The following is a 15413-nucleotide window of genomic DNA, read 5'->3' as shown; positions in this document are numbered from 1 at the left end:
TCGCATCACACAGCACAGTGGTAGTATATGTATAGTGTGCCATCGCATCACACAGCACAGTGGTAGTATATGTATAGTGTGCCATCGCATCACACAGCACAGTGGTAGTATATGTATAGTGTGCCATCACATCACACAGCACAGTGGTAGTATATGTATAGTGTGCCATCGCATCACACAGCACAGTGGTAGTATATGTATAGTGTGCCATCGCATCACACAGCACAGTGGTAGTATATGTATAGTGTGCCATCGCATCACACAGCACAGTGGTAGTATATGTATAGTGTGCCATCACATTACACAGCACAGTGATAGTATATGTATAGTGTGCCATCACACAGCACAGTGGTAGTATATGTATAGTGTGCCATCACACAGCACAGTGGTAGTATATGTATAGTGTGCCATCACATTACACAGGTAGTATAAGTATAGTGTGCCGTCACACAGCACAGTGGTAGTATATGTAAAGTGTGCCATCACATCACACAGCACAGTGGTAGTATATGTATAGTGTGCCATCGCATCACACAGCACAGTGGTAGTATATGTATAGTGTGCCATCACATTATACAGCACAGTGGTAGTATATGTATAGTGTGCCATCACATCACACAGCACAGTGGTAGTATATGTATAGTGTGCCATCACGTTACACAGCACAGTGGTAGTATATGTATAGTGTGCCATCGCATCACACAGCACAGTGGTAGTATATGTATAGTGTGCCATCGCATCACACAGCACAGTGGTAGTATATGTATAGTGTGCCATCGCATCACACAGCACAGTGGTAGTATATGTATAGTGTGCCATCGCATCACACAGCACAGTGGTAGTATATGTATAGTGTGCCATCGCATCACACAGCACAGTGGTAGTATATGTATAGTGTGCCATCGCATCACACAGCACAGTGGTAGTATATGTATAGTGTGCCATCGCATCACACAGCACAGTGGTAGTATATGTATAGTGTGCCATCGCATCACACAGCACAGTGGTAGTATATGTATAGTGTGCCATCGCATCACACAGCACAGTGGTAGTATATGTATAGTGTGCCATCGCATCACACAGCACAGTGGTAGTATATGTATAGTGTGCCATCGCATCACACAGCACAGTGGTAGTATATGTATAGTGTGCCATCGCATCACACAGCACAGTGGTAGTATATGTATAGTGTGCCATCGCATCACACAGCACAGTGGTAGTATATGTATAGTGTGCCATCACATCACACAGCACAGTGGTAGTATATGTATAGCGTGCCATCACATCACACAGCACAGTGGTAGTATATGTATAGCGTGCCATCACATCACACAGCACAGTGGTAGTATATGTATAGTGTGCCATCGCATCACACAGCACAGTGGTAGTATATGTATAGTGTGCCATCACATCACACAGCACAGTGGTAGTATATGTATAGTGTGCCATCACACAGCACAGTGGTAGTATATGAATAGTGTGCCATCACACAGCACACTGGTAGTATATGTTAAGTGTGCCATCGCATCACACAGCACAGTGGTAGTATATGTATAGTGTGCCATCGCATCACACAGCACAGTGGTAGTATATGTATAGTGTGCCATCACGTTACACAGCACAGTGGTAGTATATGTATAGTGTGCCATCACACAGCACAGTGGTAGTATATGTATAGTGTGCCATCACGTTACACAGCACAGTGGTAGTATATGTATAGTGTGCCATCACACAGCACAGTGGTAGTATATGTATAGTGTGCCATCACACAGCACAGTGGTAGTATATGTATAGTGTGCCATCACGTTACACAGCACAGTGGTAGTATATGTATAGTGTGCCATCACACAGCACAGTGGTAGTATATGTATAGTGTGCCATCACATCACACAGCACAGTGGTAGTGTATGTATAGTGTGCCATCACAGAGCACAGTGGTAGTATATGTATAGTGTGCCATCACATCACACAGCACAGTGGTAGTATATGTATAGTGTGCCATCACACAGCACAGTGGTAGTATATGTATAGTGTGCCATCACGTTACACAGCACAGTGGTAGTATATGTATAGTGTGCCATCACGTTACACAGCACAGTGGTAGTATATGTATAGTGTGCCATCACATTACACAGCACAGTGGTAGTATATGTATAGTGTGCATTCACACAGCACAGTGGTAGTATATGTATAGTGTGCCATCACATCACACAGCACAGTGGTAGTATATGTATAGTGTGCCATCGCATCACACAGCACAGTGGTAGTATATGTATAGTGTGCCATCACACAGCACAGTGGTAGTATATGTATAGTGTGCCATCACACAGCACAGTGGTAGTATATGTATAGTGTGCCATCACACAGCACAGTGGTAGTATATGTATAGTGTGCCATCGCATCACACAGCACAGTGGTAGTATATGTATAGTGTGCCATCGCATCACACAGCACAGTGGTAGTATATGTATAGTGTGCCATCGCATCACACAGCACAGTGGTAGTATATGTATAGTGTGCCATCGCATCACACAGCACAGTGGTAGTATATGTATAGTGTGCCATCGCATCACACAGCACAGTGGTAGTATATGTATAGTGTGCCATCGCATCACACAGCACAGTGGTAGTATATGTATAGTGTGCCATCGCATCACACAGCACAGTGGTAGTATATGTATAGTGTGCCATCGCATCACACAGCACAGTGGTAGTATATGTATAGTGTGCCATCACATTACACAGCACAGTGATAGTATATGTATAGTGTGCCATCACACAGCACAGTGGTAGTATATGTATAGTGTGCCATCACACAGCACAGTGGTAGTATATGTATAGTGTGCCATCACATTACACAGGTAGTATATGTATAGTGTGCCGTCACACAGCACAGTGGTAGTATATGTAAAGTGTGCCATCACATTACACAGCACAGTGGTAGTATATGTATAGTGTGCCATCACATCACACAGCACAGTGGTAGTATATGTATAGTGTGCCATCGCATCACACAGCACAGTGGTAGTATATGTATAGTGTGCCATCGCATCACACAGCACAGTGGTAGTATATGTATAGTGTGCCATCACGTTACACAGCACAGTGGTAGTATATGTATAGTGTGCCATCGCATCACACAGCACAGTGGTAGTATATGTATAGTGTGCCATCGCATCACACAGCACAGTGGTAGTATATGTATAGTGTGCCATCGCATCACACAGCACAGTGGTAGTATATGTATAGTGTGCCATCGCATCACACAGCACAGTGGTAGTATATGTATAGTGTGCCATCGCATCACACAGCACAGTGGTAGTATATGTATAGTGTGCCATCGCATCACACAGCACAGTGGTAGTATATGTATAGTGTGCCATCACACAGCACAGTGGTAGTATATGTATAGTGTGCCATCGCATCACACAGCACAGTGGTAGTATATGTATAGTGTGCCATCCCATCACACAGCACAGTGGTAGTATATGTATAGTGTGCCATCCCATCACACAGCACAGTGGTAGTATATGTATAGTGTGCCATCACATTATACAGCACAGTGGTAGTATATGTATAGTGTGCCATCACATCACACAGCACAGTGGTAGTATATGTATAGTGTGCCATTACACAGCACAGTGGTAGTATATGTATAGTGTGCCATCACATTACACAGCACAGTGGTAGTATATGTATAGTGTGCCATCGCATCACACAGCACAGTGGTAGTATATGTATAGTGTGCCATCGCATCACACAGCACAGTGGTAGTATATGTATAGTGTGCCATCGCATCACACAGCACAGTGGTAGTATATGTATAGTGTGCCATCGCATCACACAGCACAGTGGTAGTATATGTATAGTGTGCCATCGCATCACACAGCACAGTGGTAGTATATGTATAGTGTGCCATCACATCACACAGCACAGTGGTAGTATATGTATAGCGTGCCATCACATCACACAGCACAGTGGTAGTATATGTATAGCGTGCCATCACATCACACAGCACAGTGGTAGTATATGTATAGTGTGCCGTCACACAGCACAGTGGTAGTATATGTATAGTGTGCCATCACACAGCACAGTGGTAGTATATGTTAAGTGTGCCATCGCATCACACAGCACAGTGGTAGTATATGTATAGTGTGCCATCGCATCACACAGCACAGTGGTAGTATATGTATAGTGTGCCATCGCATCACACAGCACAGTGGTAGTATATGTATAGTGTGCCATCACACAGCACAGTGGTAGTATATGTATAGTGTGCCATCACGTTACACAGCACAGTGGTAGTATATGTATAGTGTGCCATCACACAGCACAGTGGTAGTATATGTATAGTGTGCCATCACACAGCACAGTGGTAGTATATGTATAGTGTGCCATCACGTTACACAGCACAGTGGTAGTATATGTATAGTGTGCCATCACACAGCACAGTGGTAGTATATGTATAGTGTGCCATCACATCACACAGCACAGTGGTAGTGTATGTATAGTGTGCCATCACAGAGCACAGTGGTAGTATATGTATAGTGTGCCATCACATCACACAGCACAGTGGTAGTATATGTATAGTGTGCCATCACACAGCACAGTGGTAGTATATGTATAGTGTGCCATCACGTTACACAGCACAGTGGTAGTATATGTATAGTGTGCCATCACACAGCACAGTGGTAGTATATGTATAGTGTGCCATCACACAGCACAGTGGTAGTATATGTATAGTGTGCCATCACGTTACACAGCACAGTGGTAGTATATGTATAGTGTGCCATCACACAGCACAGTGGTAGTATATGTATAGTGTGCCATCACATCACACAGCACAGTGGTAGTGTATGTATAGTGTGCCATCACAGAGCACAGTGGTAGTATATGTATAGTGTGCCATCACATCACACAGCACAGTGGTAGTATATGTATAGTGTGCCATCACACAGCACAGTGGTAGTATATGTATAGTGTGCCATCACGTTACACAGCACAGTGGTAGTATATGTATAGTGTGCCATCACATCACACAGCACAGTGGTAGTATATGTATAGTGTGCCATCACATTACACAGCACAGTGGTAGTATATGTATAGTGTGCCATCACATTACACAGCACAGTGGTAGTATATGTATAGTGTGCCATCACACAGCACAGTGGTAGTATATGTATAGTGTGCCATCACACAGCACAGTGGTAGTATATGTATAGTGTGCCATCACACAGCACAGTGGTAGTATATGTATAGTGTGCCATCACACAGCACAGTGGTAGTATATGTATAGTGTGCCATCACACAGCACAGTGGTAGTATATGTATAGTGTGCCATCACATCACACAGCACAGTGGTAGTATATGTATAGTGTGCCATCGCATCACACAGCACAGTGGTAGTATATGTATAGTGTGCCATCGCATCACACAGCACAGTGGTAGTATATGTATAGTGTGCCATCGCATCACACAGCACAGTGGTAGTATATGTATAGTGTGCCATCGCATCACACAGCACAGTGGTAGTATATGTATAGTGTGCCATCGCATCACACAGCACAGTGGTAGTATATGTATAGTGTGCCATCGCATCACACAGCACAGTGGTAGTATATGTATAGTGTGCCATCGCATCACACAGCACAGTGGTAGTATATGTATAGTGTGCCATCACATTACACAGCACAGTGGTAGTATATGTATAGTGTGCCATCACACAGCACAGTGGTAGTATATGTATAGTGTGCCATCGCATCACACAGCACAGTGGTAGTATATGTATAGTGTGCCATCGCATCACACAGCACAGTGGTAGTATATGTATAGTGTGCCATCACGTTACACAGCACAGTGGTAGTATATGTATAGTGTGCCATCGCATCACACAGCACAGTGGTAGTATATGCATAGTGTGCCATCACACAGCACAGTGGTAGTATATGTATAGTGTGACATCACACAGCACAGTGGTAGTATATGTATAGTGTGCCATCGCATCACACAGCACAGTGGTAGTATATGTATAGTGTGCCATCACGTTACACAGCACAGTGGTAGTATATGTATAGTGTGCCATCACATCACACAGCACAGTGGTAGTATATGTATAGTGTGCCATCACATCACACAGCACAGTGGTAGTATATGTATAGTGTGCCATCACAGAGCACAGTGGTAGTATATGTATAGTGTGCCATCACATCACACAGCACAGTGGTAGTATATGTATAGCGTGCCATCACACAGCACAGTGGTAGTATATGTATAGTGTGCCATCACGTTACACAGCACAGTGGTAGTATATGTATAGTGTGCCATCACGTTACACAGCACAGTGGTAGTATATGTATAGTGTGCCATCACGTTACACAGCACAGTGGTAGTATATGTATAGTGTGCCATCACATTACACAGCACAGTGGTAGTATATGTATAGTGTGCCATCACACAGCACAGTGGTAGTATATGTATAGTGTGCCATCACACAGCACAGTGGTAGTATATGTATAGTGTGCCATCACACAGCACAGTGGTAGTATATGTATAGTGTGCCATCACACAGCACAGTGGTAGTATATGTATAGTGTGCCATCGCATCACACAGCACAGTGGTAGTATATGTATAGTGTGCCATCACATCACACAGCACAGTGGTAGTATATGTATAGTGTGCCATCGCATCACACAGCACAGTGGTAGTATATGTATAGTGTGCCATCACATCACACAGCACAGTGGTAGTATATGTATAGTGTGCCATCACATCACACAGCACAGTGGTAGTATATGTATAGTGTGCCATCACATCACACAGCACAGTGGTAGTATATGTATAGTGTGCCATCACATCACACAGCACAGTGGTAGTATATGTATAGTGTGCCATCGCATCACACAGCACAGTGGTAGTATATGTATAGTGTGCCATCACATCACACAGCACAGTGGTAGTATATGTATAGTGTGCCATCGCATCACACAGCACAGTGGTAGTATATGTATAGTGTGCCATCGCATCACACAGCACAGTGGTAGTATATGTATAGTGTGCCATCGCATCACACAGCACAGTGGTAGTATATGTATAGTGTGCCATCACACAGCACAGTGGTAGTATATGTATAGTGTGCCATCACATCACACAGCACAGTGGTAGTATATGTATAGTGTGCCATCACACAGCACAGTGGTAGTATATGTATAGTGTGCCATCACACAGCACAGTGGTAGTATATGTATAGTGCGCAGGTGGCTTTTGGGAGGAAATAATTTCTCCTGGCAGCCGCACTTTCTGTACAGTCGCCAGACAGGTTTCCACTACTATGACAGTAGCATGTTTGCCATTGTTTTTAAAGGTTTTCAGCAGAAATTAAGAAATGCGACTTTTTAAAAAGTTGCAAACTTTTTGCACAAATACATTTCAGTCCCTTCCCCGCTGGAGTCAGTTTATGAAAGCCTGACAAATTTTTTGAGCAAATTCTGCATTATGTTATCGGAACATGCTAATTTCTGCACTAAAAAGGCGCAATAATGTTAAAATGACTAAAATAAAGAGCATTTTTGCTATTGCGCAAAAGAACCGTGCGGCATTTTATATAATTTAGCGCAAATAAATAAAAGGAAATCAAATACCAAAAGACAACAAAGAAAAGTGACAAACCCCCCACCCCGCCATACATGACGATTAGGACCCATTGCTCCTAGACGATTTTTTAAACTGCATTATTTCTGAAAACGCCGCAGTGTCCCACATTCCTGCAGCCCGTGGATTGGGCAGAGCACATGATGACTGGTTCACTTTAGGAGGGGGAAAAAAATTTTTTTTCCTGATATTCATTCACTTCTGGCTCCTTACAAAACTACATGTGTGCTTGTAGCCCAAAGTGACACCAAATTTAGCAAGTTGGAGGTGAAAAAAAAGAAAAAAAAAAAGGATCTGCCTAGAAAGCTGGCGGAACATTGTCAGCTCTGCTGCGCCGTCGGACAATGTGAACATCCCATTTGTGTTTGCAGTCCGGCAGAGCAAACAGATCAATTTTCTCATTCTTCTGTGGAATAAGTAACCTGCTGGGAGGTGGGATAAATCTATGGACCTCCCCCCCCAGCTGTAATCTATAACATCTAGTAACAGACAGAAGATGTGGTATGTGATAAAACTCCCTTCACCTATGTGTAATTGCAGAAGCAGCCATGCGATCTAAGGCTGGATCTGCCCGCAGGCATGGACTTTGTGAAAGCAGGTGGAATTTGCTGCAGAATGTGCGAGACATGCAGAAACAAGCCAAAACTACAGCAATCAAAGCGCTGTGGCTTATTAGAGCACAGAAACTGGATCCAGACCCGGGCACTGCTGGGCGGATTTAAAGGGACAATGTCAGACAGATGGAGCTTCATGTGTACAGGAAGGAACAAGCCCTGAACATAAAAGGCTAATTGCAGTTACTGATTTTTTTTTTTACTTTTTGTGATAAATGAAATATTTGCATTAGCTTATTCTACCTACATTAGTACAGGAGCAGTAATTTTGTGTGTAGAATGGGAAGGGGTAATGATTCTAATCAGAAACCACAAATACAGGTACAGTATGCATGTCCTGTGGCTTTGACAAGAACAAGTCCATGTGGAACCGTTTTGTGCGAATCATTAATGCATTTAAGAGATGGAAATACTGGGGTACAGCTGGACATGATGGGGCGAGAAGGTTGGCCATGGTTTAGTCCTTACTAGAATTATCATTATACAGTCTCCTATGTACTGTGAGCAGGAGAAAAAACATAATTATGACACGGCCTCTCTCCAGAATGAGAGATCCTACAGCACAAAAAGGTTCCCTGCCTCTTTAGTGCACGACTGAGTGTGCCAGTTATAGGCGGTGGTAAGATTATGGCTACAGCCGACCGCTGGGCTTGTGTTCTCCACCGCAGCCTCACCACTGAGCTTGGTGATTGGCTGCAGCAGTGATGTGCATTGTAGCAATGACACCACCGCTGTAGCCAGTACACAGATTGGAGCAGCGACTGGCCTGGGGAGGATCAGTAACATCTGACTCCGTTATATTAGCCCAGTGCTGGCCATTAAAGGACAAAAATCTATAGGTAGGAAACACCTTTAAATTACACAAGACAGAAATTACTGAGAAGTCTGGAAATCTGAACACAAGAAAAATCAGAAGAAACCTGAAGTAGTAATAACAATAGAAGATGTGTGGAGGGGCTGTTAGCCATCACAGCCGATGACAGACAGGCCTGCAGGGATCATTCCCGGCCCCCAGATCCCTTCTCTAAACAGATCTAACTATTTCTTACAAGTGACAACAAGATCATTGGAAATTCTTTTGCTTTGTGTAAAAAAAAAAAATCTCAAAACTCTGAGCAGCGACTGGCGGCAAATGTTTGCTTTCTCCCCGACTGATCAGTTGTCTTAAAAAAGCGTTGTGTGCACATGCCCTTACTACTCAGGCTAAAAGAAGGATGAACAAGGTGTATCACAGCAAATAAACTGGGTTGTCTTCATGAGGTGACCAAGAAAATGAATTTCAGAAACCTTCAAATAAATGTTTTTGAGATGTGAAGGATACAGCTCCCTGAGCGTCACTGATCACTTACGACAGGTTTAATAAAAAGGCATCATTACAGGCCCAGTTAATTGTGTAATCTCAGTTTAATTAAGTTTTACGAAAAAAGTGCTAATTTTGCATTGCCGACTGGATGTCTTATCCGATTTGTCAGTAAAATGCAGCCTGCCAAGCAACAGCCTGCTGAGTCCTCATATAACGTGGGAGCTGGTGTTGATTTTACACCCTGCACACATCGCCACTCCGAAAGAATGAACCCGGGAGACCGTGTGCTCAGCAGCTGCTGGAAGTAGAAAGGGCACATGGAGATATAGGGGAGGGACACCTGGTTTAACATGTTCCCACCTTTAAGTTTCCAATAAAGGAGTTTAAAAGAAAACAAACGTGAAGAGCGACCATTGCACTGCTGGAGTCTGGGGGTCTAAACATTACAATCACAAAGTTGCTTTTACAATGTAAGTTTATGGAGTCTCGTCCTGACACTCCATAGACTTCCAGGTGACACATAGACCCCAGTGTGATCCACGGAGCCTGAACAGCCGTTACAACAGTGTTCCCCAACAGATCGTGAATTCTTAGTATTGTATAGATGAGGGAATTATCGCCTGTGCAATACTAAGGAATTCCCAAAAACATGATCTGTTGGTGGCCCTAAGGACTGGAGTAGAGGAACACTTGGAAAACAAAAATATGTTCAGCTCACCTCTCACAAAAAACTATGCCAAGTCTCTGGGGAGAGGACGGCCAAAAATCCCAGCTGAAAAGGATAAACATGATACCAGGCAAGAAGGAACAAAATAAAGCACATGGTCTGCAGTGTAGGGATAAAAGCATTAACATTTATTAGCGCATTCATTCAAAAAGAATATAATAAAACACAATATTTAAAAACAGGACACCCCGATGGGAATAACCTCGGGCTGTGTGTTTGACAAGGTTCTTATTCATGGCAGTGAGGAACACTACATCATGTGACCTAAAAGAAGAGGACCGGAGATGGAAACCGGGGAAGACGGGTTGTAGAGTATATCAATGCACCAACACTACATGTGCATTACACAGGTACTTATGCATTAGCTTTATGGTTTTCTGTTGAGCAGATGCACCAGAACTAGTGTTGAGCGAGTATGTTCTGTTCCGAGTATGCTCGGGCCGAGCTCCGAGTATTTACAGCTGCTCGGTGATATGGTTAAATCGCTCCCGTGTACATGATTTGCAACTGTTTTGACAGTTTTAATACAGGTGAAGAATGTGTAAGAAATAGACATTCCTCTCATGTAATAAAGCTGTCAAACAGTTGCAAATCATGCACACGGGAGCGATTTAACCATATCACCGAGCAGCTGTAAATACTCGGAGCTCGGCCCGAGCATACTCGCCGAAAGGGTTAACAGAACATACTCGCTCATCACTAACCAGAACATTGCTAGCTCAGTGGTTTAATCTGTGTATACAAGGTCCCAATATGGGAAAATGAATGTGTAAAATCTGCACCAAAAAAAGTGCATTTCTGCAACATAAATTGATACGCATTAAAAAAGAAAAAAAGCAACAAAAGCCAATTTCTGCCCAAAAACAAAACCTGTAGCACGAGGATGGGATTAAAAAAGCCTGTCATGTGACACACATTGCCCAAACCGCGCACAGAACCTCCGGTGCCGGGGGCGCGCACAGAACCGGTGGTGCGGGGGGCGCGCACAGAACCGGTGGTGCGGGGGGCGCGCACAGAACCGGTGGTGCGGGGGGCGCGCACAGAACCGGTGGTGCGGGGGGCGCGCACAGAACCGGTGGTGCGGGGGGCGCGCACAGAACCGGTGGTGCGGGGGGCGCGCACAGAACCGGTGGTGCGGGGGGCGCGCACAGAACCGGTGGTGCGGGGGGCGCGCACAGAACCTCCTCCGCGGTGGTGCGGGGGGCGCGCACAGAACCTCCTCCGCGGTGGTGCGGGGGGCGCGCACAGAACCTCCTCCGCGGTGGTGCGGGGGGCGCGCACAGAACCTCCTCCGCGGTGGTGCGGGGGGCGCGCACAGAACCTCCTCCGCGGTGGTGCGGGGGGCGCGCACAGAACCTCCTCCGCGGTGGTGCGGGGGGCGCGCACAGAACCTCCTCCGCGGTGGTGCGGGGGGCGCGCACAGAACCTCCTCCGCGGTGGTGCGGGGGGCGCGCACAGAACCTCCTCCGCGGTGGTGCGGGGGGCGCGCACAGAACCTCCTCCGCGGTGGTGCGGGGGGCGCGCACAGAACCTCCTCCGCGGTGGTGCGGGGGGCGCGCACAGAACCTCCTCCGCGGTGGTGCGGGGGGCGCGCACAGAACCTCCTCCGCGGTGGTGCGGGGGGCGCGCACAGAACCTCCTCCGCGGTGGTGCGGGGGGCGCGCACAGAACCTCCTCCGCGGTGGTGCGGGGGGCGCGCACAGAACCTCCTCCGCGGTGGTGCGGGGGGCGCGCACAGAACCTCCTCCGCGGTGGTGCGGGGGGCGCGCACAGAACCTCCTCCGCGGTGGTGCGGGGGGCGCGCACAGAACCTCCTCCGCGGTGGTGCGGGGGGCGCGCACAGAACCTCCTCCGCGGTGGTGCGGGGGGCGCGCACAGAACCTCCTCCGCGGTGGTGCAGCTTTCCTGATATAAAGCGATGTAGTAACAGGCACTGGGGCGCTGACTTATGAAAAGATTAAGGGTCACAAGAGTGTTAGCAGTAAAAAGCCGCACAGCCGTGTACACACCTGCCCCAGTTACCAGCAGACCTCACATCCGGCTATCAAAAGCCCCTGACCCCGTATACAGAGAGGACCCCCGGACACATCCACACACCGGCGCGCACTCCGCCCCCTGCAGGCGGCAGCGAGAACTGTGTAGTACTGAGCGAGGATGAATAATTACCGGGGGTTACAATGCAGTGCTGCGGCCTGAACTCCCCGCCGGTGCCGGCTCCCTTCTGCGTTCTGCTCAGACCCTTCTCTCGGTGCACAGGCCCTCCTTCTCCTCACCCTTTCCGCTTCCGGGTTGCCACACCTCCTCCTCTTCCCCTCAGGCCGGGACACTCTGCACGGCGGCGCCTTCTTCCTCCTCGCTGAGCGCGCCCCCTGCTGCACATCCTGCACAGTGCGGCTCCCGCAGCTCGCCCAGTGCAGAGCGCCCTCTGCTGCTCGCCGTGTGCAGTGCGTCTTCTGGGAGCAGTACAGTCTCCTCATGTGCCGGGCATGGTGGTGGCCATACTATTTCTTTTCCATAGCGCCATCATCATCGCTGTCACCATTGGGACTCAATCTATATAATCCAATGACATTGAGGGTGTACATTCAGCTCCATGTTACCACGGTTACATACAATGTTTTCTCCATAGGGTTCTGTTGTGACTGGGATATTCCGCGATGTCTCGTCATTTTTATAATTTTCTCTTAAAGGGGCGGCTCCCCCTTGGTAAGCCGTGATGTATATGTTTCTCCAAGTCAAAATCAGATGCACTAAATTTTTACAAACTGGGGGAAAAAGTCACTAGTTCTTGCACAATTGACGCTTGAGCCAAAATTTGCGCCTTGTTTTCTGTCACAATTCTGGTTTATAGGCTGCGATTTTTTTCTCGCACTGTCCAATTTCGGAGTGAAATCGCAGCATGGCGAATACAGCTGAGAAAAATACCAGATCTGCACGTCCTCATTGACTGACATTGTCCGAGTGTAATCCGATTTTATACGCCAGTGTGAGCGAGGCCTTAAAGGGATCGTCCCCTGCTTTTATCAATTGGCCCAGGGTGCTTCAGTAACTGAAAAAAAAAACACCTATTTAGTCAGTTTTTCTAGTAAGTGGAAAAAAATCAGACAACTGAAAGAGCCCTCGGAGCTTATTCAGACATCAGTTTTTCACGTGTCTGTGATTTTTTTTCTCGGACCAAGTGATCCGTTCATAATCGAGCAGACACGTCCGATGTTGATCCGATCTGGCAATGAAAGTCTGTGGAAAAAAAATGGTACAGCGCTGGGAGGCCATCACTGACTGATAGATGGGAGATGGCGGAGAAACTGACGACTCTGATCAAACTCTGACCGATCTAGTACGAGAAAATCCTAGCCGTGTGCATGAGCCCTTATGGTACATAGACATCACAAGTGCACGAGACTCGTAACGTCGTCCCATCTCCTCCTCATTCAGTGACATCTGTATTTGTCGCCTTCACCATAACACCATCATATTTACTATATAAAGTTTATTACAAAACCCAATACTTTTTTATCATTAAATTGTACTTTGATTCATTATTTTACAATAAATCCACAAGGATTTACAATTATAAACCCCATTTCCATATGTGAAAGAAACCCGCAATAACATCGTCCTCCATCACTCGTTTCTCTTCTATTCCTCGTATTTCTGGAGAAATCCCACCAAGCACTTTGTATCTTTCCAGGATACGACAAGCATTGTCATCCAGGTGTCATCACATTTTGGAGACTCCGGTCATATCGGCCGGCACTAATGCGTATAGGGACCTCCGGCTGCCCCCATCACATGATGTTGGGGGAGATAAGCGTCGGCAGCCTGAATTTTAATGCCTGACTCGTATTCCTCAGGACAGGAGCTGTCTGCCGGAGTTGTCTGTCGGAGACTTTCTCTCATTTGAAGACATGGACGTTCAGCCGGTCCAAGTGTTCCTGCGTATGGGAAAGTTGGGGGGATCATTTGGACAAGATCTAACGTCTGTGGGGGTCTTTGTGCGACCTGTAAACCTTTCTGTGATTGTACACTGATGTGAGTATCAATCCGGTGCAGAACAGTGTGACGACGACAGTAATGATGCAGACGGCTGCTCCATGTTGTATTCTGCCCACTGGCACCTGCAGCGCGGCATTCTCTGTAACCTGTGTAAGCAGAACAGTATCATCAGTCGCAGAAATACAACCTCCATCAGACTAATACAAGCGTGGATGTGTCTACTGTAACGCAACAATTGCAATTATATCCGTCACCAGCAGAGTTGGTGCAAATCCATTTGCAGGACCGAGTCCCAACGGCTGGGTGAGTGATCTGTGGGTGCTGGACGGGAGCCCCAACATCTGCCTCCTACCTCCCAGCATCCACGGCTCTCCTTTCGATTAGCCGGCCTGGTGCAACATCATCATTGCGGTGTGATGCACATGTGATATGGCGCCAGGTTGGCTAATCACAAGGGGAGCCATGGATGCATCATGTAAGAGGTGGTCCTCAGGGCTCCCATCCAGCGGCCAGAGACTACAGCTGCTGTGACCTGGAAACAGTACATGGTACAGGCCATTTACAGGTCACAGAAGTGGAGCTACAACCAGTTTCTGTTGATTTTAATTCTTTATTAATTACCCCACTAGACAAAAAGAGTGCCATTTACTAATTAAAAGTATTTATAGTCACATTTCCTTTAGTTTTTTTTTTCTATTCCCAGGAAATCCTGAAGAGGCTGCTGTATTTATTTTGAAAATCCATGCCAGAATGGCTGTATAATTTGTTATGAAACTTTAACTCAATCGCCGCCCACATAGCCTGATTGACAGCTCCTCAGGGTCCTTCCTCCCTTGCCGCTGCGGAGATCTCACACTACTTAGTACAAGCTGCAGTTGTCAGTCAGGCTGGGTGTGCGGAGACTGAATACATTTGGATTCGTGAATTATTTTATTCTATAGTTGGACTCAGAAAAAGCTCATCTTAGTATTAGGATTATGCAGCCGTTCTAACATAAAATTTCAAAGTCAACATGCCAGCCTCATCAGGTCTAAGGATATACGCACACGATAAGGAATTGCTTGCAGAAATTTCTGAAGCGTTTCTGCACCTCTTGACAGCAAAACCACTGAGGAAAATCTGCAG

General features: G+C 46.4%; 2 protein-coding genes across 3 annotated transcripts in view; both read right to left on the bottom strand.

The window, feature by feature from the left end:
- Positions 1–12865, bottom strand: part of PAK2 (p21 (RAC1) activated kinase 2) — an 82019-nt gene extending 69154 nt beyond the window's left edge. Inside the window, exon 1 of one of the 2 annotated variants that reach the window (XM_073674362.1) lies at positions 12459–12865. In XM_073674362.1, the coding sequence (XP_073530463.1) occupies positions 12459–12769 (311 nt within the window). In that variant the 5' untranslated portion in view covers positions 12770–12865. The remainder of the gene's footprint in view (positions 1–12458) is intronic. The other variant, XM_073674363.1, reaches the window with a different exon arrangement.
- Positions 12866–13943: 1078 nt separating this feature from the next.
- The window catches only part of PIGX (phosphatidylinositol glycan anchor biosynthesis class X), a 31623-nt gene continuing 30153 nt past the window's right edge, over positions 13944–15413 (bottom strand). Inside the window, 3 exon segments of the mRNA XM_073673489.1 lie at positions 13944–14249; positions 14251–14274; positions 14276–14434. Coding sequence (XP_073529590.1) covers positions 14049–14249; positions 14251–14274; positions 14276–14434 — 384 coding nt within the window. The 3' untranslated portion in view covers positions 13944–14048.

Source organism: Phyllobates terribilis, unplaced genomic scaffold (genome assembly GCF_046119375.1).
Source record: "Phyllobates terribilis strain yellow unplaced genomic scaffold, ASM4611937v1 Scaffold_3__8_contigs__length_932513732, whole genome shotgun sequence".
Taxonomy (NCBI): Eukaryota; Metazoa; Chordata; class Amphibia; order Anura; family Dendrobatidae; genus Phyllobates; species Phyllobates terribilis.
Note: the sequence above shows the minus strand (reverse complement) of the source record. Positions and strands in the feature narration are given on the sequence as shown.